The sequence below is a fragment of the Atractosteus spatula genome, chromosome 8 (genome assembly GCF_055471065.1).
Source record: "Atractosteus spatula isolate fAtrSpa1 chromosome 8, fAtrSpa1.hap1, whole genome shotgun sequence".
Lineage (NCBI taxonomy): Eukaryota > Metazoa > Chordata > Actinopteri > Semionotiformes > Lepisosteidae > Atractosteus > Atractosteus spatula.
The window spans coordinates 32596652-32619357 of NC_142713.1; the positions used below are offsets into that span (position 1 = coordinate 32596652).

The 22706-nt window shown below is 36.1% G+C and overlaps 1 protein-coding gene across 1 annotated transcript in view; it reads left to right on the forward strand.

Moving 5' to 3' along the window:
- Nucleotides 1-459: 459 nt before the first annotated feature.
- LOC148829436 (chemokine-like protein TAFA-2) overlaps nt 460-22706 on the forward strand; it is a 44395-nt gene continuing 22148 nt past the window's right edge. Inside the window, exon 1 of the mRNA XM_088922600.1 lies at nt 460-565. Coding sequence (XP_088778726.1) covers nt 460-565 — 106 coding nt within the window. The remainder of the gene's footprint in view (nt 566-22706) is intronic.

Consider the following 22706-nt stretch of genomic DNA (forward strand, 5'->3'; position numbering starts at 1 on the left):
GAACAGGATATGTTTTCCAACAATCTTGATCCAGATCTAAATTTGCTTTATTTTCTAGTCTGAAAGTATGTGTAAAAGAGTGTAAATCTAGCATAAGACAATAATTAAAGAGTTATAGTTAAAGCACATGAAATTACTATTTTGTCCCAAGAAAATCTCAGAAAATCTGTTGGCAAAACAAATTTTACACTGGAAGAAATTGCTTTGGAAGTGATCATTTTACTTTTTCAGAAATACTAATGTTGCTTAAATTTGAATATAATTTACTTCTGGTTACTTGTGTGAGATGCCTGCCTGTATTAGTCTATTATTTAGGTTAACATATTGAGAAAAGAGTATACTATGAAGTATTCTCATTCAATATACAATTTTCAGATCTTGAAATGGTTTATATTGATTCTTCCTTTAAAACTAAAAGTAATGGTACATATGTTTTCTTTTTTAATCTGTTTTCCTAGGATGAGTAATAGATATACACAGAAAGCAACAAAAGGGAAACTACTTCTAATTATCTACATGATATCCCTTTGGGGGAAATCGGTGTCAGCAGCAGGCCACCATAAAGGTAAGTAGTGTTGTTTAAAAATGTGAGCACAAAATTTCACTTTAATGGGTAGTTCCTAATAGTCTGTTTTTTTCTGTTCCTTCATTTTTCATGTATTTCAAGTACTTGTTTTGGTTTGGGTCCTTGGTGATTATCTTTGTGCTTCAGTATTCTTACTCAAAGCCATTGTATAAACACTTTAAAGGACACAAAGGTAATTCGCTAAGGGTTTCACAGCTAAGTACTGTTGCTTTTGGTAGCAATTAATGAGGAGAATTTAGATTCAAGGTACTGCATGTAAAATGCATAAAATTAACTTATGAAATCTATATGTATTCCAGAAATAATTTATATCCTGCCACTTGCCAGCTGGTGTTAGAACTCTCAAGGCAGGTGCTTTTCTGTTTGGATGAGACGTTGTTGACTTAGGGGGGCTATTCTCATCTTGTATTAAAAAAACATTTACTGAAGAGGTACAGTACCTGTTGGTCTGGGATATTCCTTATGTGCTTGTTTTATCCATGAAATGAAATTCTTCTGTTTCTTCCTGGCTTGTATTGTGAAAGGGAACAGTTGACCTGATTATTCATGTCTTTGTAGAAGTGTGTAAAATGTCTTTTAAACTAGGATTGTAAGATTGAGTTGAGATGAATAATAATTGGATGATTCAAACTGTTAGATTAAAAGAAGGAATAGTAATATCCTCATGAGGGCTGACATGTTTTCACAGTTTTATAAAGTTTAAGTGAAATTTTAGAGTCTGTGTTTTTTTTAATTGGCATATTGAAGGGGGAAGGGGAATGTAGAACCTGTTAGAAATGTTGCACTATACACTGCAGCTGTAATTTCAGACAGTATATGATAAAAATGTCTAGTTCTATCTCGGTACAAAATTTATTATATTCATTTTATGTAAGCTTAAAATATAAATATTAACATAAAATATTCTAATATATCTAATATATTATCTCATATTTATAAGCTTTTATGATTTAGAAATCATAAGGTAAATCAATGTTTAAAAGAAAGTAATAAGATACCATAACAGGACTTATAATGTAGCTTACACGCACCTTACAGTGAGAGTGGTACAACAATCCTGGGTCTGTCAGAAACTTAAGAATCCACCCACACTGGGGGATGGGCCCTTTGGCATAGCAGGTTTGATAACTCTTGGGGCTGTAAGGCTCCATAGGTACTGTATCCGTGAAATTGGACAGAAACACATATTTGATTTTTTTTATGTGTGTATGCACAGAAAACTTTTTTTTCCAGCAGCCATGTCACCCAGCAATACACAACTGGCAACCCACTGAAGCTAAGCAGGTGTGAACCTGGTCAGTACCTAGATGGAAGACCTCCTGGGAAAAACTAAGGTTGCTGCTGGAAGGGGTGTTAGTGGGACCAGCAGAGGGCGCTCACCCTCCGGCCTATGTGGGTCCTAATGCCCCAGTATAGTGATGGGGACACTATACTGTAAAAAGGTGCCCTCCTGAGACATAAAATCAGGGGCGGATTAATGAACAGGCTAGCATAGGCTGTAGCCTAGGGGCCCTGGATTGATCAGGGGCCCCTGATTGGCCGGAGTATTTTTTAAAACCTGTGGGCCCCCATTGGTCCATAAAAACGTTGAATCTTTTGTGAACTAATGATTGGTTAGATACAATGGGTTCGCAGTTCAAATTTATTTTGGCGGATTCATTTGTGATCTCTAGAAAATGTGCGATAGAAAATATGATAGTGCGGCGCATATACTAAAAGCACGGCAGTTAAAAGAGCAATGTGAGCAGGACCTACTTAAAAACATCCCCAGATTGACTGGTTATTTCAAGTTTGCTGAGCCAGACCCCAGTCCTGAGTTTACGGCTAACGTTACAACCAGTGCTACAGCAACCACGGTTGAAAAGTTAGCTGTAGCTAGCTCTAGCCTGGGTGCAGTCTATATCAACGCCAATCATGAGGATGAGCAAGCTCTTGCAACGGAATCAAAGGAACACAAGTCAGAGGCAGAGCCATCCGAAACACTACCACCATCCGCCACCATCTCCACAAGCCCAATGAGTCGTCGCAATGGCTGTTGCTCCTGCTGCCATGGAGCTACCTGCTTCCTATAGCTCGGACCCAGCATGCTGGGGTAAAATAGTTTAACAGAAGGCTAGATTGGGCCCGAAATCGTGTCAAAACTGAGACGTGGATGTTGCAGCATCGGAAAGACAACATACAGTAAACACCAAAAGAGGTATTTCTCTAAAACCCTCTTCAAAAGAGAACTCAGAAATGGCGAGTGTGTGTCAAGAGAATGGCTGCTGTATTCCCCTTCGAAAAGAGCAGTGTTTTGTTTGGCTTGTAAATTATTTGGGGACAGTGATAATCAGTCCGGACTAACCGTAGGCTATACTGACTGGAAAAATGCCGCCACACACTTGGCTGAACACGGAGTGTTGGAGAGCCATAGAAAGGCTATGGTTGCATACATTATGTGCTGTGCTGATAATGGTCTAATAGATTCAGAACTAAAAAGACAGTTTGACAATGAATATGAGTATTGGACTAACGTCTTGAAAAGGGTGGTTGCAGTTACCTTTTAGGGGATGCAGCGAAACGTTCGGGCGCCCTGACAATGGGAACTTCATGGGTGTCCTCGACGTTATCAGCGAGTCTGATCCCTTGAAAGCCCTTATAGAAAAATATCTAATTGTCGATGCAGTGTATTGACTGATTTGAGCCTATTAACTGCAATGGAATTGCACAAGTTGGGAATGTCCTGATGTTCTTGAAATAATGCTCTCAAACAGGGTGGTCACTGGCCTCTGCTGTGCTGATCTTGTTGTTGTGTATCGTCGGTTTCAAAGCAAGCATGCACATGATTTCTGTTGTCAGCTCGCAGATTGGCTGTTAGTCGATTTATTGGTTGCATTGTTGTACTTACATTACAGCCTTTTGTAGTTTGTGCGTATTTGGGCTTCCTGTGTACGTGTGTGTTCCCTGCATGTGCCACATTACATTCCGTTTGAATCGGCGGTAGCAGGCTCTTACTCCGAACGTGTCACTGAATTATTACACTATTTTCTCTCGCTTCTTTATGGTAACGGGATGGGGGGAGCTACACAACGTGTAGCCTAGGGGCCTCTGATCACCTTAATCCGCCACTGCATAAAACTGAGGTCCTGACTCTCTGTGGTCATTAAAAATCCCAGGGTGTTTTTTGAAAAGAGTAGGGGTGTAACTCTGGAGTCCTGGCCAAATTTTCTGTTCACCACTAATACAGATGCAGCCATTCAAACTACACGGTACAAACCCGTAACACACGCAACTACCCACAACCCACCGCGGCGTACCGCGGTACGTGATTGGCTGGCCAAAATGACCGACAGGGGCACTTGTGGTGGAATGGTCGTTAGTGAAAAGATTTAATCATTTAATCTCTTTACTGTGCACGTTTTAATCCGCTAAGTATTGAATATTTATATGGAATTTTACAACTAAAGGGCAATTTTAGTAGCTGAGCATAAAAAGAAGAGGAGCATAATGCAGCTAATGGTCAGAAATGATATTAATTTAGGAACATAAATATATTATGTACTGTATATGCCTGGTATTGGTATTTTAAAGAACAAATACACATCAGCATTCCACTTTCTCCCTAAATATTTTAAGCATCAAAGTCTTACATGTGGTTATTTTGGAAATGTTTTTACGTGCTCCTTCTGACCATATTAAGTTTATATACTTTGTGAAAAGTGATAGTCTTTTAACCTTTTCTATGAATTTGCTCATTATCGGTGTAAACAAAAGCATACTTTTAAGAACTTAATTAACAGGGAATATAATATGGAATAGCGCATATCTAAACAAATTAATAATGATATAATTATATACATATACTGTAGCACAAACAGTAGTATAAGACTTTCTATTGATATGTGTACGGCTGTTTCAGTACTTTCCACGTGACTGTGTCTGTGGTGTGATGGTTTAAGCGTCTACCTTATATGTCTGAGGTCTGCAGTTCAAGCCCTGCAGTTGCCATGAGTTTTCTTTTAACAAATTAACATTTTTTGAAAAACTAAAATAGCAAATATTATGGACATTATATTGACATTTTTTATATTTCTAAATATCACAACATGTTTGAAGTTAAGTCATTTAGTAATAACAACAAATGATTTCAAACTCCTACTGATATTATTACTGATAATAAATATTATCAACACTATATTGAATTTGTTGGTATTTCTAAATATCACAAAACCCATTTTAAAGACCTCGACTTAAGCCTCTACATAAAACTATCAGTGAGATAATTCTCTTTTTGTAAATGCATAATTACGCACTAACAAGAAACACTGGGGGACCGCTGTGTACACACGTTCACAACACGAGAAATACTGCTCAATACGGCTTTGTGAGATAAGAACCATAGTAGAACCATCGCAGTCTCCAATTACCCAGACTGTAAACAACGGGAATAAAGCTTTGTTTGATTTCTGAAATCCTTTCTTTATTTCCTGTTTTCATTCAGCAGGAAAATTAATTTTCTTTACTTAACAGCTTTTTAAAAACAGCACCCAATGATGTTCAAATCACAGAAGACTGACACAGCTATATTCGGCTAGTGTGTATTGTCGGTTTAGGGTTCTGTAGCATTCCAGTTTATGTTGTGTTTGTACTTGCAAGAATAGCGATTACAAACATTAAAAAGCATACTTGCTTTATACTGTCCAACTGAGCAATCTTGCTTTTAAAAAATATACAGACTTTTTCATGTTTAATGTGTAAGATGCTGTAATACAGTTTAAAATGATTAAAAGTCTAAACAGTATCAACTTGAATTCTTATCTCTATTAATATAACTATCAAGTGGTATTAAATAAATAGAACTTTTTAGTATACATTACACTTTTCTAAAATTTATTTTAAAAATAAAAACGATTACAATCTAATCTTTTCACGTTTGATCCCAAGAGGAAGTACAATGCGCTCCTGCTTTGTTTAACGATGGTATAAAAAATAAATCAAAATGGTGAGAAAGCTATCCTTAAAGTTAATTAAGATGCTTAGAAGACAAAGATAACGATTTCCGTCGCATTGTCAGATTGTGAATTAATAAAGGCATTTAATTAAACACGCATTTGCGATTTGACAGGTTCCTTGTTACTACACTGCTGTCGATATTGTAGCAATAGACAAAATGCTTGGAGTTCGTAATGTAGGGATTTCTATATGTCTTTATCTAGTGGTTTCATTAGTGACAAAGGCTAAACCTTTGCCTGCCATACACACACACGCCTCAGGATGGTGACGTCACTGCCTTTTATATAAATCCTTTCATATGGAAACATTTTGACACTGCACTTAACAATCTTAGGAAGAACACAAAACAAGTCTGTTAGCCTGGTTTTTGCCTAAAAAATCACACCGGAGAAAGTGAAATAGCATTAACTAGCAAAGGTGCAGACGTAGGCATAGTACGTAATTCAGGCTTTATGAATAATTAATAATCCTAATTAATCGAATCCCAGGTGTGAGTTCATAAAGCCTGAATTACGTACTATGCCTACGTCTGCGAAACACCTGATCATCTACTCTAAATATTTAAGTGCCTTGTGTATATTCTAATAGCAGTGGGGGCAGGGTGTGTGGGGACAGGTTTAGACTGAAATTGAATTGGGGATCTGTATTCTTCACACCTGCCTACACATGCTTACACAGCTCCCTAGGTAAATTATCATACTTGACTGAGAAAGCTTTAGAGAACTTATTATCAACAAATTGTAAATACGACGTTTACATTGGCGTTATTAATTTTTCACTTAAGTGTATGGAGGAGTGTCAGCTGTCAATGAGAGCAGACCCCCCCTCTTAGGCTGGGCAAACGAGAAATCAAAAATGAGATTTAATGATGTGCTCCTGCTTAGGTTAGACATTGCATGACTTTAAAAGCTATAAAAACAGGTTTCGATAGTTAATAACCACTTTTTATGTGCTAAAAACGGGTGGTTTTTCTTCCTCCTCATCAGATCTTTCTTGGAAAAATGTCTTTTATGTGTTGCAAAAAACTGACTTGCTTTAACAAAATATATTTTCAAATCCTTTCGCCTGGCAATCTACCTGAATGCCCAACTATCTGAGAAGCCCTCCATGACTACGCTCGTTATCGGAGTAAACAAAAGCATACTTTTAGAATTTGATTAGTAGGGAATATAATAAATATAATCGAATATATTGTAGTATTTTCAGGTTCAATGAGGACGGGCAAAGTGATTCAGACACTACTTCTCGTGTCTAATCTTTAGTTTAGCAGAATTTGCGCGATAAGCACATTGTTTAATGGGGATAGCATTACCCACGTTTATTATCACTGTATAACACTACTTAAGGTGGGTAGCTGCATCAGCCTGTGTAGTCTGCAAAGAAACAAGTAATAGGTTTATTCCTTGCTGAAAAGAGGTGTGAGGGTCTTCAGCTCAAAATGAAACGCTTGGAGTTTGTAACGTAGGGTGCTCTGAATGAGTTAAACTTTGATCCAGGAAAAATGTATTTCCCAGAAGCTATACTGAATCTCTCCGATGCAGTGCAGTTAAAAAATATCTCTGATGCAGTTCCTAAATTAATATCATTTATGACCGTCAGACACTTTATGCTCCTGTTCTTTTTTCAATGGATTGAACAGGGAGAGGCATTTCATGATGTACTTTTCACTGCTGAAACAACAGTAGCTCTGGAACAGTTTTCAACCATGTCGTTTTATAAAAAGGGGAGATATGTGAACAAGCCAAAGCCAAAACATCCAGTGAAGGTTCACGTCTGGGTGGGTATATCTAGAAGAGACCCGGAACCACTTCTTATTTTCAAAGGAATAATGGATCGTGAATTCTTCGAGGAAGTCGTGGTCAAACATCATGCTGCCCCATACATCAGGGAGCACTTTGGATCAAGGCACCATTCCTTTCAGGACAACAATCCAAAACACACAGCAGCAAAGGTGAGGTTTAAAGCAGAGGGAGTGAACTGGGTGAAAACTCCAGCTGAACCCCCAGATTTAAATCCAATAGAGATGGTATGGCATTGCCTGAAAGACTATATTCGGAAAACGGCTAAACCTAACACAGAGCAAGAACTGATCAATGCGATTTACAAGTTCTGGGAGGAAGAACTGACAGAACAAAATTGCAGCAATTTTATTAACAGGTTGTTTCATGTTCTTCCTAAGATTGTTGAGCTGAGGGGGGGAGATTCAGGAATGTGAGCTCTGTGAGTCAGATTGTGAATAAATAAAAGCATTTTTATAAAAAACACGTTTGTGATTTTAATCAAGATGGGGGTAATGGGGACTCTATATTATATTGTAGCACATTCACCTTGCGTTGCGGCTGAAGAGCGCCCGGCTAGGGAACATGCGGAGGGGCAGGACGGGAGTAGTAGTGGTCAGGGCGGGGACTAGGAGAGCCACTGACCCATTGCAAAATGGGCATACAGTTTGGTGAGATCGCCCAGATTATACTTGTACCTCTGTTATACTTGAACCCAATTGCCACCCTATCCCTGTGTAGCTACCCGAATAGACCCCAGTGTGTTGCTCTCTCTGGTGCTTGCTCGTTCTCTCTCATTTTCAGTCTGTCTTTCTCTCTGCTGGCGCGCGGGCGTAGGAGTGCTTTGCTGGCTGTACCGAAGTTCAATAAAACTGCTGTTTTCTTTATTCCACAAGTGTCTGAGTCACTGAGTCCATCCTCGCCGAACCCGAAACTATTACAATACTCTTCTTGTGTCTAATTTTTAGTTTAGCAGGATTTGCGCGATTAACACATTGTTTAATGGGGATGACATTACCCACGTCTATTATCACTGTACAACACTTGAGTTGGAGTGTCTGTTAATAAAACAGAGCACCTTGCAATAAAACATACTGCAATACATTTACTTTGGTAGGTAGCCGCGTCAGCCTGCGTAGTCTGCAAAGGAACAAGTAATAGGTTTATTCCATGCTGAAAAGAGAAGAGAGAAAATGCAATGTTTCGGCTTTGAAGCCTTCTTCAGGTGTGCGGATCTTCAGCTCAAAATGAAACGTTTGGATTTTTTAATGTAGGGCGCTCTGAACAAGTTAAACTTTGATGCAGGAAAAATGTATTTCCCAGAAGCTATACTGACTCTCACTGATGCAGCGATCCGCTGGTCAGGTGACTGAGGGCTTGCCAGCGCAGAGATGTCACTGCCTTTCATATGAATAGGAGGGACCAGGTCTGTCAGGGTTGAGGGCAGATCTTACTGTAGCTCAACTGACTGCTTCCCTCTTGAGTGATGCTGAGGCTTGGGTTCAATTCCCTTGATAGCGCTGGGGAAAAGCGAAAGCACTATGTTATTAATACTGTGTCACATTAACTAACTCTTAATAATTCCGTGTCGCATTAACTAATTCTTCAGTTTATTCCACCAGACAGTACATGAATATAATTATATCGTTATTAATTTATTTAGATACACAATTCAATATTATATTTCCTGTTAATCAAATTGTAAAAGTATGCTTTTGTTTACGCCAATAACGAGCAAATTCACAGAAAAAGTTAAAAGACTATAACTTTTCACAAAGTATATAAAGCTAATATGGACAGTAGGAGCACGTAAAAACATTTCCAAAATAACCACATGTAAGACTTTGATGCTTAAAATTTTTAGGGAGAAAGTGGAATGCTGGTGTATATTTTTTCTTTAAAATACCAATACTAGCCAAATACAGTTTACATGATATGTTTATGTTCCTAAATTAATATTGTTTATGAGCATGTGAAAGGCATGGTGAATTGGAGATTCTCAAAATTTGTGTGATTGGAAATGAATACGTGATCGGATCAACTAAATGCTTTGGTGTTAGTTTTTGTCAATGACAAATAGTCTTTTCATTTACAAAGATGGTTACAAAGTAAGTGCACCAGGGTAATACTTTGAGCTTACAGCTTGTCCAAGGTCATTCATTATTAATACTATTAGTAATATCTTCGGTAAAGACTTTGATACATAAAATATTTCTGCATAATAAAAATATTTATGGTAAAGGTGGTAGGTTTTGTACTTTTGTCCAACTGAGAAATCTTGCTTTTATAAAATATACCAACTTTTTAATGTTTAATGATTAACATGCTGTAATACACAGTTTAAAATTAGAAGTCTAAAGAGTATACAACTTAAAATCTTAATTGGATAAAGATTGTCCCTCAGCAGTGATCGGGATTCGAAACCGGGTGTTTTCTGGTGACAGCTCAAATGCTGTATATGAGAGGTTAAGCTTTATTAGCTCCACCTGGCAGGTTTAACAAGATGATTCCGGATACTATTAACATAATCTAATTTGCATGCGGTATAATGCGGTATGACATGATATGACGCATTTAGATGTGACATGCCCACCGTGTTGTACCGCAGTGTATCTCGCTCATTTTGAATGGCTACATCTGTAGCTGATGTGTGGTGAGCGTACTGGCGTACTATGGCTGCTGTCGCATCATCCAGGTGGGGCTGCACATCGGTGGTGGTGGAGAGGATTCCCCATTGCCTGTAAAGCACTTTCAGTGAAGTGTCTTTAGAAAGCTTTTTACAATGCTGATAAATAAAACATGGTTCATTGTCATATGAGGCTATTCTTCATAAATACAGGAAATGTTATTACTGATATTTGGGAGCTAAAACTCTCATTTTGAAACTGCAATATTCTACTTTCAATTACATAAAAAATGAAACAGTGAATTATTTGTTAACTAAATAAATGTTTTATTATTCCATATACTGTATATTTATATACTGTATTTATTATGAAGGAAGGATTTTTTCAGAACATTCATGTGTATATATAATTACTGGGTGAATGACTGAACTTGAAAAGATCATGTTTATCCCAGCATTTATAACATGTAAATATATATTTAAATTAGTACACATAGCTTTATCACATAGTTAATCTTTTAAAGGGATCAAAACTAAAATTGATCTAACCTAATTTATAATTTTTTCTCCTGAAAAAAATATTTCTGCTACTTTAAATAAATTTAAATTCAAGGGATAGATTCAACATTGAATATGTCCAAAGAAAAAGTCCAATTTTATTAGTGAATAAGAGAATTTAAGTATGGAGGAGAAGAAAAAGAAATTTGTTTATTGCGGTCAGCATAAAAATGAAGTATTTTGTAATGCATTTTGTATTCCATTTGTTTCCACAATATTTTCCTGTATCAAAATTTCTTATGTGCAAAAGGATAAATAATTTGATTTATTTTATTTTTGATTTACTTTGGGATTCATTTTGTTTAGCTATATACAGTATACTGACACTCAAAGACTGACATGCCACATTTAATTTGCTGGGTTGTATGAGAAGAATGAGTTAGATACAGTATTCCTTTTGTGCCAATCAGTGACAAAAAACAAAGCTACTGTATATGCAAATAAATACTGTGTTCTATGCTCTTAACATTACATAATGAACTAGGTTGTGGCAATGAATTCTGGTGTTAGACTTTTCAGAGAATGTTTGTACTTTTGGTATTGCATTTAGATTTTTTTAATCATACAAATATTTACAGGTAAAAACAAACTTGTAAAAATAAAAATTACTGAATTCTGTAAAATCAAATTTATTTAAATAGTAAAGATTTAAAAATAGTTTGGAGATAGATATGAATCAGTTACAATTTTGTCCCGTAACCCATGTAGCACATGTGAATTATTCATTATAACAATGTAAAATGCTATGTGGTTTTATTTTATTATGAGGCCAGTGTACCTGTTAATATAGTAAAATCAGTCTAATGTATCTAAACATCTAAAGCATCTAATGCCCATCTGTCCATTTTTGGCTTTTTGTAATTCAGGGTCACAAGGGAGCAGGAGCTTACCCTGGCAAGCAATGGGTGCAAGGCAGGATACACCCTGGGCAAGACACTAGTCCATTGCAAGGCAGACACACAGACATGCATGTCCTCACAGCTGGGCCAATTTTTCCAGGAGCCAGTTAACCTACCAGTATGTTTTTGGACTGTGGGAGAAAACCAGAGCACTTGGAGGAAACCTAGGTCACCCACAATAACACAGGGAGAACATACAAACTACGCAAAGATAGGCCCCCAGATCCGGAATTGAACCCAGGGCCCCAGCACTGCAAGGCAGCAATGCTAACCACTGCAGCACTGTGCTGCCCACATCTAAAAGAAAAATATGATTCTCCTCAAATACGATATTCTTGGTATTCTACCAGTGTGTCAATAGAGAAATTAGTATAACTAAAAGTAATGCATATGTCAATGTCCTGATTGATTTATTTATTACAAATGAGTAGTATTTCTCCTGGAAAATGTTTCATCTTAATATAAAATATATAAAGCAACCAAGGATATATCTAGAAAACACACTTCAATTAAAGACAATTTATTCAATATTTTGGTAGTGCATATGCCATAAAAGATAGAAGCATCCATCTTATCATCTGTCTCTTCCTATCAAAAAAGATTGAATATGATAGTGCCTTTTAAAGTGTATTTCATTTTAACTTCAGTTCTGCACATTAGGAGGCATATTCTGATCAGGGGAGTTAAAAAATCCATCCATCCATCCAAGGTGAAATACCATACTGATATAATTTTGAGGTGACCTTGAAAGTAAGGGTTAATATTCAAAGACCAGGATACTACATGTAAAATAGACCAATAGATTTGTAAGTGGTTAATTTATCAATCACATAAGACAATTTCAGCAATGAATGCAGGACATTCCAATATGATAATGCCAATACATTTTCATCTTTTGTTGTCTGCTGATGTACACACAGAATTGAGTCAGATTAATCTCTCAAAAAAGCACCAATATTTCCTGATGCAATCAAGTTTCTGTCTTTATAGAATATTGCCATATGTATTACATAAAAATATTTTTCACAAATGTCTTCTGTATTATTGTCTGCAGCCTCTGTACTGTTCCTATGTTTTCTCCTATGTCACCTTTCCATAAATTGCATCCTTAGTCCTGTCCATTACATTTGATAAGAAACACTTATTGAAGCCTTTAATCTCGAAGGAAATCACATTCATCATCTGAAATATTTATTGACACAATAAAATCACTTCCTGGAATTTAATATGAAACTTACTTTTTCTCTATGCTATATAAAAAAAAAACATTTTACTTATTACCAACAGAGCCATTGTTATTTGCACAGCTGGTCTCACATTTTACATTTCTTGTTTTCAGCAACATACAGTATTTCTCATCATTATTAACTTGCAAAATTTAAAATGTCAATTATTTAGTCTCAGGCATAGATGTAAAACTTGTTAAGTTTTGTAAAGGCATAAAACAGGCATCACTTCAGCACTAGCAGCCTAAATACAAGAGTGCGAGGAAAACTTTCTTCTTTCCACAGCCATGTACATAGTTCCAACTTGTCTGGCTTGGTGAATTAAATGCTGCTTCCCCTCATTCTGACAATTTCAACTGCAATATTTCATCATCTGGTTTATTCATTTGATTCAGCCTGTAATGCATCTACAGGTGACAGCAGGTTTAACAGGTGGCAGGCACAACACTGGTGTCAGGGTAGCTATTACTAAAGACATGGCCGGAATTCAATTCAATTTTCTTCATCTTCTTCCTCCTCTGGTTCCGGTTTTGTTCCTCAGTATTCTGGGTCTTAAGCAATTTTGAACCATTGTCTGTGGTAGTTCTAATGATCTTCCCTTGTATCTGGTACTCTGCATGAATGTCATTCAAGGTATCAGCCAAGACGTCAAATGTATGTGAGCCTTTTAGATTAGTAGAAGTCTTTTTAGTCTACTTTTGCTAGTAGATGGTTTCTCCAGACTATTGGGATCAATGTGGTGAGCCTTCATTCTGATCCATGTCTGTGGCAATACATTCCACTTCACTCATAGCATAAATCAAAATTGTTTTCATGTTTTAGCAGCCTCGTTATTATTACATACAGTAGTTGTTGATATGACGGTTAAATTATGCAGCAGATTATGATTTAAGGTCTTTAAATGCACGTAATTTAGCAACATTTAATAGATGAGACCTTTGAAGATGTAATTCATCACTGCCTTGTCCACTGTGCTCTGTGATACATATATGATGGGATTTTCCAGGTTGTCAATCTTAACCTGCTTGTTAGTCGAGCTAGAAGCGTGTGCTGATGCTTTCTCTTCTGAACATTTGACATCAAATTTGTGTACTTCTATAGCTGCATTCTCAGCAGAGATAATCATATTAAATATCCATTTAAACTTAAATTATCACTAATTTCTTTGAATTTCTACAATATATAAATTTGGATCACTAGCTTGTTTAGCCACAGTAATGTTTGGGAGGTTTTGTTCCTTCACACATTGTTTATGCCTTTTTGGCAGTAAAATGTATCAATGTATTCACATTCGTTAGTTTCAAAACCTGATCACATTCCTGTAAATAAAATGAATCATTAAATTATTTTTTCTGAATAGCATCTATTTTTATTTAATAGTTCGACCTACAGTAATAAACAGTTAATTATAATAATAACATGCATTTATAAATTTGATGGTTATGTGTATTAAATGTATTAAGAGGGAGGTTTAATAAAGATTTAAGAGAACATGTCAGATTTGTAATTGGTGCAAATTAGGATTCTATTTTGTTTGGAGTATGGCCATTGATGACCTGCTGTGTTCTTTACCATTTTCAATATGACTGTGATTTGTTCTTTTTTTTTGGTTTTTGGCAGTATAATTGTGTGTATTGATTGGTTATTTTTAAAAATCGGTAAGATCTCTGGTTAAGTATTATGTCACCAAAGTAAGTGAATAGATCAGGCATGTGACTGTGCCCTACCCAGTGAGAATCCTGGCCCATGCTATAGTCAGGATTGTGAAAAAAAAAGACTAACAGAGATGTTTTTGGTAAATGTAAAAAGACAAATGTGTCTACCTGAGTAAATGTATACCTAAAGTAAAGTGCAGACCTCAGGAGAAAGAGACCAAGTAGTGTAGCAAATTATTTCTACTTTATTACTGTACATCCATGTATTTCCTCGGTCTCTGAAGAGCAGCACCCACTTGGGTGCCCAGCAGGGATTATGCATCAACAGCCATTACACTATATCTGGAGGGGAAGTAAGAAATGCCCTTACCATTTTAATTAAGGGAGGATTTTTAGGAAGGCCAGATTATATAACCTCAAAATATACTTCATCTGGTCTCATCCAAAGGACAGCACCTTCTACATCACAGTGTCACCATACAGGACTTTGATTTGTAAACAATTGTCCAGAGTAGTGCCAGTCCTGGGCTTTTAGGGGCTCTAGGCAAAAAGAAAGGGGCCCCTCCAGATCATGATTTGCACATACACCAGTATTATCACCTCCCACCCAAACTTATTTTACCATTTTGATCAATTACATAACTGAATTATTTAATGAGAAAACTTTTATTAACCAGCTTTGAAGAACACATATTAAATAACTTATAAAGATGAACAAGAAGCACACATTTTACAAAGATAACATATTTTAGCACTGAATGTAATAGATAGGAACATTAATAACTGTAATAAATTATAAACAGGATCTCTGTTACTTCAAAATCAAAGCAAATCATAACTTACAAAGTACTGCAATGAAACCTTTGTAGAAAGGAAATAAATATGAAATTAAGTAAGAAATAAAACAGCACACCCAATAATAAGGAGTGAGTTCAGTAAGGCTGAGCAAAATCATCCTCAGTATGGCATAGCAGCAATGCTAACCACTGCACCACTGTTCTGCCCTGTGAATGACAGAACCACTGATCCAATAGGATGTCATAACTGACAGTAAAAAAGCTGCACTTAAAAAGAAGAGAGAATATTAAATAATGCAGTCAGAAGCCATCAGTAAATCATTAAGTGCTTAACAGTGGCAGTTTCAATGCTGTGTCCCTGAATGAAAAATTGAAGAGGTCATTAGATGGAAGGTGACTTAGCCATTGGGATGCTACCACCTCTTCTTGAATGTCTGTGAGAAGAGGCACATTCAAAAAATGTTTAACACAATGGAATTCAGGAACCTATGGATGAAGTTAGAAACAAATGTGCAAATAACAAGATAGCTTTGAGCAGGGGTGAAAGAATGTGCTCAAGACACAAGTAGTAGGCTGCATTTTATGTACTGTACAAACTTGGTTACATAGATAGCATCAACAACAGTAGAATAAGAGAAGCTCAGACCTGGAGGAAAGGATATGGATGTCATGGTTACAGGAAGTAAGATCAGCAACTTGTTATTAATATTATATATTTTGATGTGAAATAATTGCTTGAATATGGTGTAAAGTAAAGGGAAGAATATTTTTAACTGAATCAGACATTTTATTGCAATAGAGGGCTGAAGGATTACAGTGGCCTCACTCAATAAGGCTAGAATAGAAAGAGGATCTGGCTGCATTAAGGGATCTCTGTGGGTCAGATCTACAGTATATGCTTGTTGATGAAAATGCAGTCCTCTCTTCCTCCAAATCTGCTCAAGATGACAGCCTTCTATCTTCTTAGAGCAGAGTTCATTTGTGTGCCAGTGATAAGATTGAGCAAAATAAACAAGACAAGATTTCATAGGAGCTAGACTATCAATAACTTGCATTATTGCAAAGGTACTAGAGTGTCATTGTAAAGATCAACAGAATCCTCAAGCGAAACACAGTGACCTACATTAAGTAGAGTTTTTGTGTTCTCTTTCTCTAAACTAGCTGAATGCACTAAATTCATTATATAGAAGGTCATAGAATTTGCTACTGGTAGGAGGTAGACTTAGACTACAACATGTAGTAAGATAGCCTAGTGGGCATCAATCCCAGTGTTCAAAAGCTATTCAAATACAAAGAAATTTGGCTTTTGGAAAGGAAAAATAGGAATGTAGTTAAGATCCTGAGTTTTGACATTTCAGTAGCACTGCAGAATAGTTTTTTAAAACCCAAATGTTGTATTCTACAAAGGTTTTTGGAAAAACTAATTTTCAAGTAAAAAACAAAATTAAATGATCTAAAACTACTGTCAGTGTTCAGTGTGTGATGTAACACGATCATTACATAGAATGCATGGGTATTTTTGTGTTTTTATTTTCTGAAAAGAAAAATTTGCCTTAAAGGTGTCTAAGTTTGTGGCTTAGTTATCTGTCAATGAGTGCTGTTTGTGAATTATGGATAAAAGTGTGATACTTACGATGGAATGCTCACATTATTGGTGATATATAGTATAATATCAATGTGCATGCTAAGTTTAAAATTAGCTATTTTTGAAAGGGGTAAAAAGAAGTCATAACTTGTAAAATGTTAATCTCAGTTACCTCAAATGACTATCATATTCTATTTATTCATATAATGAATAAGACTCAAGGTAAAACACATCTACTTATCATTAGGCAATTTGAAATAGTTTAACTCTGTATCAACTGCAGGCAGGAGATTATACACATCATCATTACCATTTAAAAGTGTAATCCTCTTTGAATTAAAATATGTCAGTCAAGAATTAGTCAAGTCTTTGGAATCATCTGAATTCTGTACAGCCTAAAGAAGCATCACCTAATTTGTTTGCATTTCTTTAACTTTTACTGAGCAGCTAGGCATGAACAGAACTTCTCTCAGAAGTTTAGGAACTTAAACATTAATAATTACTGTAAGCATTGGCCTTAAATTTAGTTTTTAATATTTTAATATTTTTAAATGTTTTTAAACACTTTTAGACAACCCTTTTGTAAAAGTAAGAATATTGCATTGTTTCCATTAGTATATATTCATTCCTTATTACTCCCAAAGTCATTCTCAGCCTGTTATAAAGGAAAGGATACAAGGGATCAACATGTTTCATGTGTACTCACTATCATTCCTTGACCTTCGCTCTTGTACAATCCTCAGATTTTCTTTATATTTGTAACAGGTCATTAGAGAAATATATTTCATGACAGATTTCTCATGGAAGGCTTACCTTCAAAGCCCAGGCTTAGATCTTTCATTGTTCTGTCACATGAATTACTAGGCATTTCGAGTTCACTTTGTCATCTAATTTAGAAGACCTTCACCTCAGGGATTTATCACATGATACTGGAATGGGTAAAACTGAATAATATGAGGCTGGGTAAGAACTTCTTCATAATGCAAATTTGCTGTTGATCTTATCTGTAAACATAATGTACAGCAGCATGAGTACGTTTAAATTATAGCGCATACACTATCTGCCAGCTTTATACACTGTATAACTGTTGTTTTTTTCATTAACAGTGGTTTTTCCAAAGATTACAAATCTAGATTCAAAATGGCTGCAAGCAGGAGTGCAATAAATAGCATACAAATTAAGAAGTGGTTTACATAGTTCCAAAATGAGCATGCCAGGAAGGAGGACCTTTCTTGAACTGTCAAAAAACAGATTAATGAAGCACTCATTTAGAAATGGACAAAACAATTTCTTACAAAGCAGTGCCAAAATAAATTAGTTCATGATGGTGAAGTGACGCCAAGCACAAGACATAAATATGTCTTTATACAGTACCTCACAGCAACAATGCATACAGTTAGTCTGTTTAAGAAAGAAACTTGGAAATAAATTATTCTTATCTTAAAAAACAGATGTACTGTATATAACCTGGAGTTAAAAAAGTTAGTAATTTCTGGCTGATAAAAATACAAAATGTTGACAACTACTGTACAGTAAATGTAAAAGTTTGGTAACTAGACTACCTAAACTTGTTTTCCTCTAATCACTTCATGTTGACTTTCTTAAATGCTATCTTTAACATGTTAACCAGAAGTTACAGTACATCACCTTTTTAAACAATGCTAATGTAAAAGTCCCACTCTGGAAAATATCCGCATTATAAAAGTTAAATATTCAATATTCAATGAGGACATTATCATAAACCATCAATAAAACACTAAAGAAGATGGTGCAGGTGTAATTTAAAGGAGTAATGCACACCTTCAGCTTTGGAACTTCATTGTATTGTTGCATATTGTGTTACATGTTAAATTTGATTATCTGTTGCTGTTTTTGCTCAAACATTAATACAATTACTGAAGTACAGTACAAATATAATCAGACAGCCTACTTAAAGAAAAAAGCAAAAGCTAATAATTGTTACGTAAAACAGAAACATTCACTGTCTTCCTGGTAAAATGCATGATCTTTAGTAAGTACAATGATCATATTCTTCCCCATTTTACATCCTATTTTTCAGATATGAGATGTTTTTTCAGAAGGCAGATTTAGTGTTATAGCCAGCTATCATGATAAAGAATAATTCAAGGAGGAATAACAGCGCCGAACACTTATAACAGGATATGAAACCAATAAAAACAGAAATGACAAGGAGATTCAGATTATACATACAGCTTCTTTAATCATGTATTGCATTTGAAAAGTTAAAAATAAACCTCTTTCTTTTCATATTTTTTCCTGAGCTGAACATAAGAAAAACAATCCATTTGTTTTTCAATCAAGTCTTTGTACTAAAATGCATTCTCTGCAGACACCCCCCCAAAATCTTGCACAAAGCAATGATAAATTCAGAGACTGCATGAAAGGAATTGTTCCTGCTAATATTAAAATGCAGGCTGAGAAGAAAGAAATAATCACAGTTGATGCCTGCAGGAGGATAAAAATGAATAATCAGAACAAGAATAGAAGCAAAATGAGCAAAATTTATACCAGCTGCTACTGTACACAACTGATACAGTGCTTTAGTTAAAGTGTAATTTAAATATATGTTTTAGTGGCACTCTGAGCATTTCCAAAATTTTGAGAATAATGTAGTTATAGAGTAATATGTTATTGAAAAGATAACAAGACTTGTTCTGTCATTTCATAGTAGCTATAGTACATATGCTTCTAAAACAAAATATTGTTAACAGCAGCTGCCAGCTTTCTATAACTTTTTCTGTGCTGTAGTCTCTCATTAGGGCCAAACTAGAATCACGTTTATGCTGTATTTGAATACATTAATCTTTTTTTCTTTACCTAACCAGAAAAGTCAAGTAATCATTTACTATTACATCTTTGAGTCGCATTTATACGGGAGGACATTTATTGTGGCAATTTGAGTGAAGCTCCTCACCTAAGATATAAGGTGTCTCAACTTGATATAAGACCTGGAGTCTGAAATTTGAATTTGTTCCCTGTGGGTTCCACAGAGAAAGATGTTGTTGTATAAATCTAGACATTTTAACAAACTACGACACATGGATACTTATACTGCCTATAATATTGTATATCTGGATTTTCAAAAATACCACCTGAATCTTAAATTTAAAACAGTGGGAATTAATGGTGCATGCTGTAGATGGATTTAAAGATGACTCCAGTGTAAGACAGAGTATAATATTAAGATTAGAGAATAGTCTGGGAGAACATGCTGGGAATGCTGCTCTTCTTTCCATATACTGTATAGATAAAAGTTATCAAGGTGTTTATAATATATTAGTTATATTGACTGGAGATTCAAAGCATGGAGGGATAGCTAATAATAAAATAATACAGTTAGATCAATACAGAATGGTTTAGATAGTATGCATGTAGTCACATACAGTACATGACAAATGAAGTTCATTTTTAGTATATGTACAGTTTTCAATTTATATTGATATTTTAGTGATAAGAACAAGGTGACGTAATTGGACGCAGTGATGCTGCAATCTGCCATCTCCTCAAGGGTCATTACTTCCCTTGAGGACTCTTTCCCTCTATCTAAGATAGTGATGTACAGCTCACAGGAAATCACCAGAGCAGGCATCAGCTATGCACCCTGCTCTAGGCCAGATAAATGGAATGCTGAATAAGGAAGGATCAGAGATGATCAAAAGGAGAAGTGCAAGTACCTTCTTTGAATTGCATCAGCCTCTACTCTGGCACCAGCTGAAATTCTGCTAAACCTGCCATTGTCTGGAAGACATTGGCTTATATTTTTCCATCAATAAATGCTAACCTTAAGGTTGAAGGGTAGCATTGTTATTGCTGCAACAGCCCTTACCAACACACAGTCTGAATATTTTTTTGTTTGCCATAGTGCATGCTGTATATCTTTCTTTAGCCACAGTGCAGGGTGTATATATTATTTTTTCCAGCCTTTGGGCTGACAAGCAGCTTTGCTTCAGTTGCAACAGCCAGCTGCTACAGCATTGGTTATTTACTTTTTTTTTCTACCCAGCGCTAGGGCTAAAGAACAGGTTGCTGCTATAGTAATAGCCTTTGTCACAGACCATTCTTTTTTTTGCTTCAGCCTGGGCTGAAAGCTCCAAACGGTTAGTATTTTCCCCACAGATGTAGATACACCACATGGTGCTGGTACACCTACACAGTTGCAACCAAGAAGACTGCAGATGGGCAACGATCTACATCAGCCACTGTTACTTCTTTGGGCCACCTAACAGGACAGGATGGTGAATACCCTGTTGTTGTGCTGGGCACAAGCCAGATTCTATAAGTTCCAGCCAATGAACCACAGTTTGAAGACTGAAGACTTGTGTGTGTGGGGTGTGTCTGTATTTCTGTCCCTGCGTAAAACCTGTGCACCTGTTGTGTATTGCCGCACACGGCATCACCGCTTGATGCTGTCATAGATTCACGTAGTGTACAGGAAAATGACAAGCACTAATGGACTGAATGGACTGTTTTTTTCATCAGGGTTTATAATGTTATTGTGTTCTAATGAAACTAAGAATTTCCTAAACTTACAATAAAATATGCTTGAAAAAAGGGCTTAAAGGGGAACTGCAGAGCTATTTTCATATTTTGGGATTAAAAAGAATCAGCAATGATGAGTGCATTTCAAACTGCAATAAATGTAAAATGTACACAGTAAATTGTATATCCTCCAATTTACATCACAACATAGACTAAATTTCCAGGTATGCACAGTACCATGTTCTGCGATTCAGAACAATGCAACAAAATGTGCGGCCCTCTGACATTGTAATCAAGTAGGCTTGTGAATATGTCTCTTTTAATCCAATAGAAATATTGCTCTCGATGTCAAGACAGTTGTGCTAACAAATACTCGTTACTTGTTAACTCTGTGTGCAGATCACGTTGGAACATTTCTGCGGCAAAATGTCTACTATAGAACCTGTATTTATTCGCTCGTACTGTACATCGCATTACATTAGTCATTACAGAGACTAATGAGCAGGAGGGGCTGCATCATGTCGCAGTTTGTGGGAACTTGAATGCAAGTTTGCGACAACATGGTAACTTACAGTACTTTCACAAAGTTCCTGATTTTGTGCTTAATTCAAAATTTGTAATTTTTTTCTATAATGTCAATGAGTTTAATTTGTTACCAAGATTTAATAACCGGTCTGAGAAATTGGGACTACAGTTCCCCTTTGACCCCTCTATGAACAAGTTTGAGAGAAAGTCAAATTCTATCCTTGCCCACATCTGCTCACCTGCCGTACACGTACAGTAAATATCAGCACTGTGGCTTATGCACTTTCATGGTTTGTTTTGCATAATACAAGAGCCCATCCCGGCAAGAAACAGGCCTTAGTGTGCAGATCAAAGAATCCTGCCCTCTTCTATCTGGTTGGAGGAAAACAAACCTCAGCCATTGAACTACAGCCCGTGTACCTCTAACTTAAGCATGATCAAAAGTTTGCTTGTCTTTATCAAAAAGTGGCCATCATTAAATTTATTCCTTTTACAATAACAAAAAATCTAATCTGTTTCTATAAGTAAGCATTGTTTTCTTTTTTGTCTTTCTTTTCAATATTCACAGTTACAGAACATGCTGTGATATTTAAGATGATGACCATTAAGTTCAACTGTATTAATTTAATCGATCATGCAAAATTAACTGGTTTTCAAGACACAAGATTTCATCTGTTGCAGACAGGATCAAACTCTCTCCCTCAGCCTGGCTTCTTGAATTAAAATTAAAGTCTTGACTCAGATGGCAGTGGCTGCAGTCAAGTGGCTGGTGATGTTGTCAGATTTCCCAGGATTGATAAGGAGGAGCAAGCAGAGAAAGTGTGAAGTACCTTTTAAACATGGAAATCATGATTGGTGATTGGTTATGTCATCAAGTGTAGTGTTTTCAAAGACTTATAGGTTTCTTATGGTTTGCTCATCCTTTGTGTGATTGACCATGTCCTCTTGAGGGTACCCTCTCTTTGTGGGTTCCAGACTG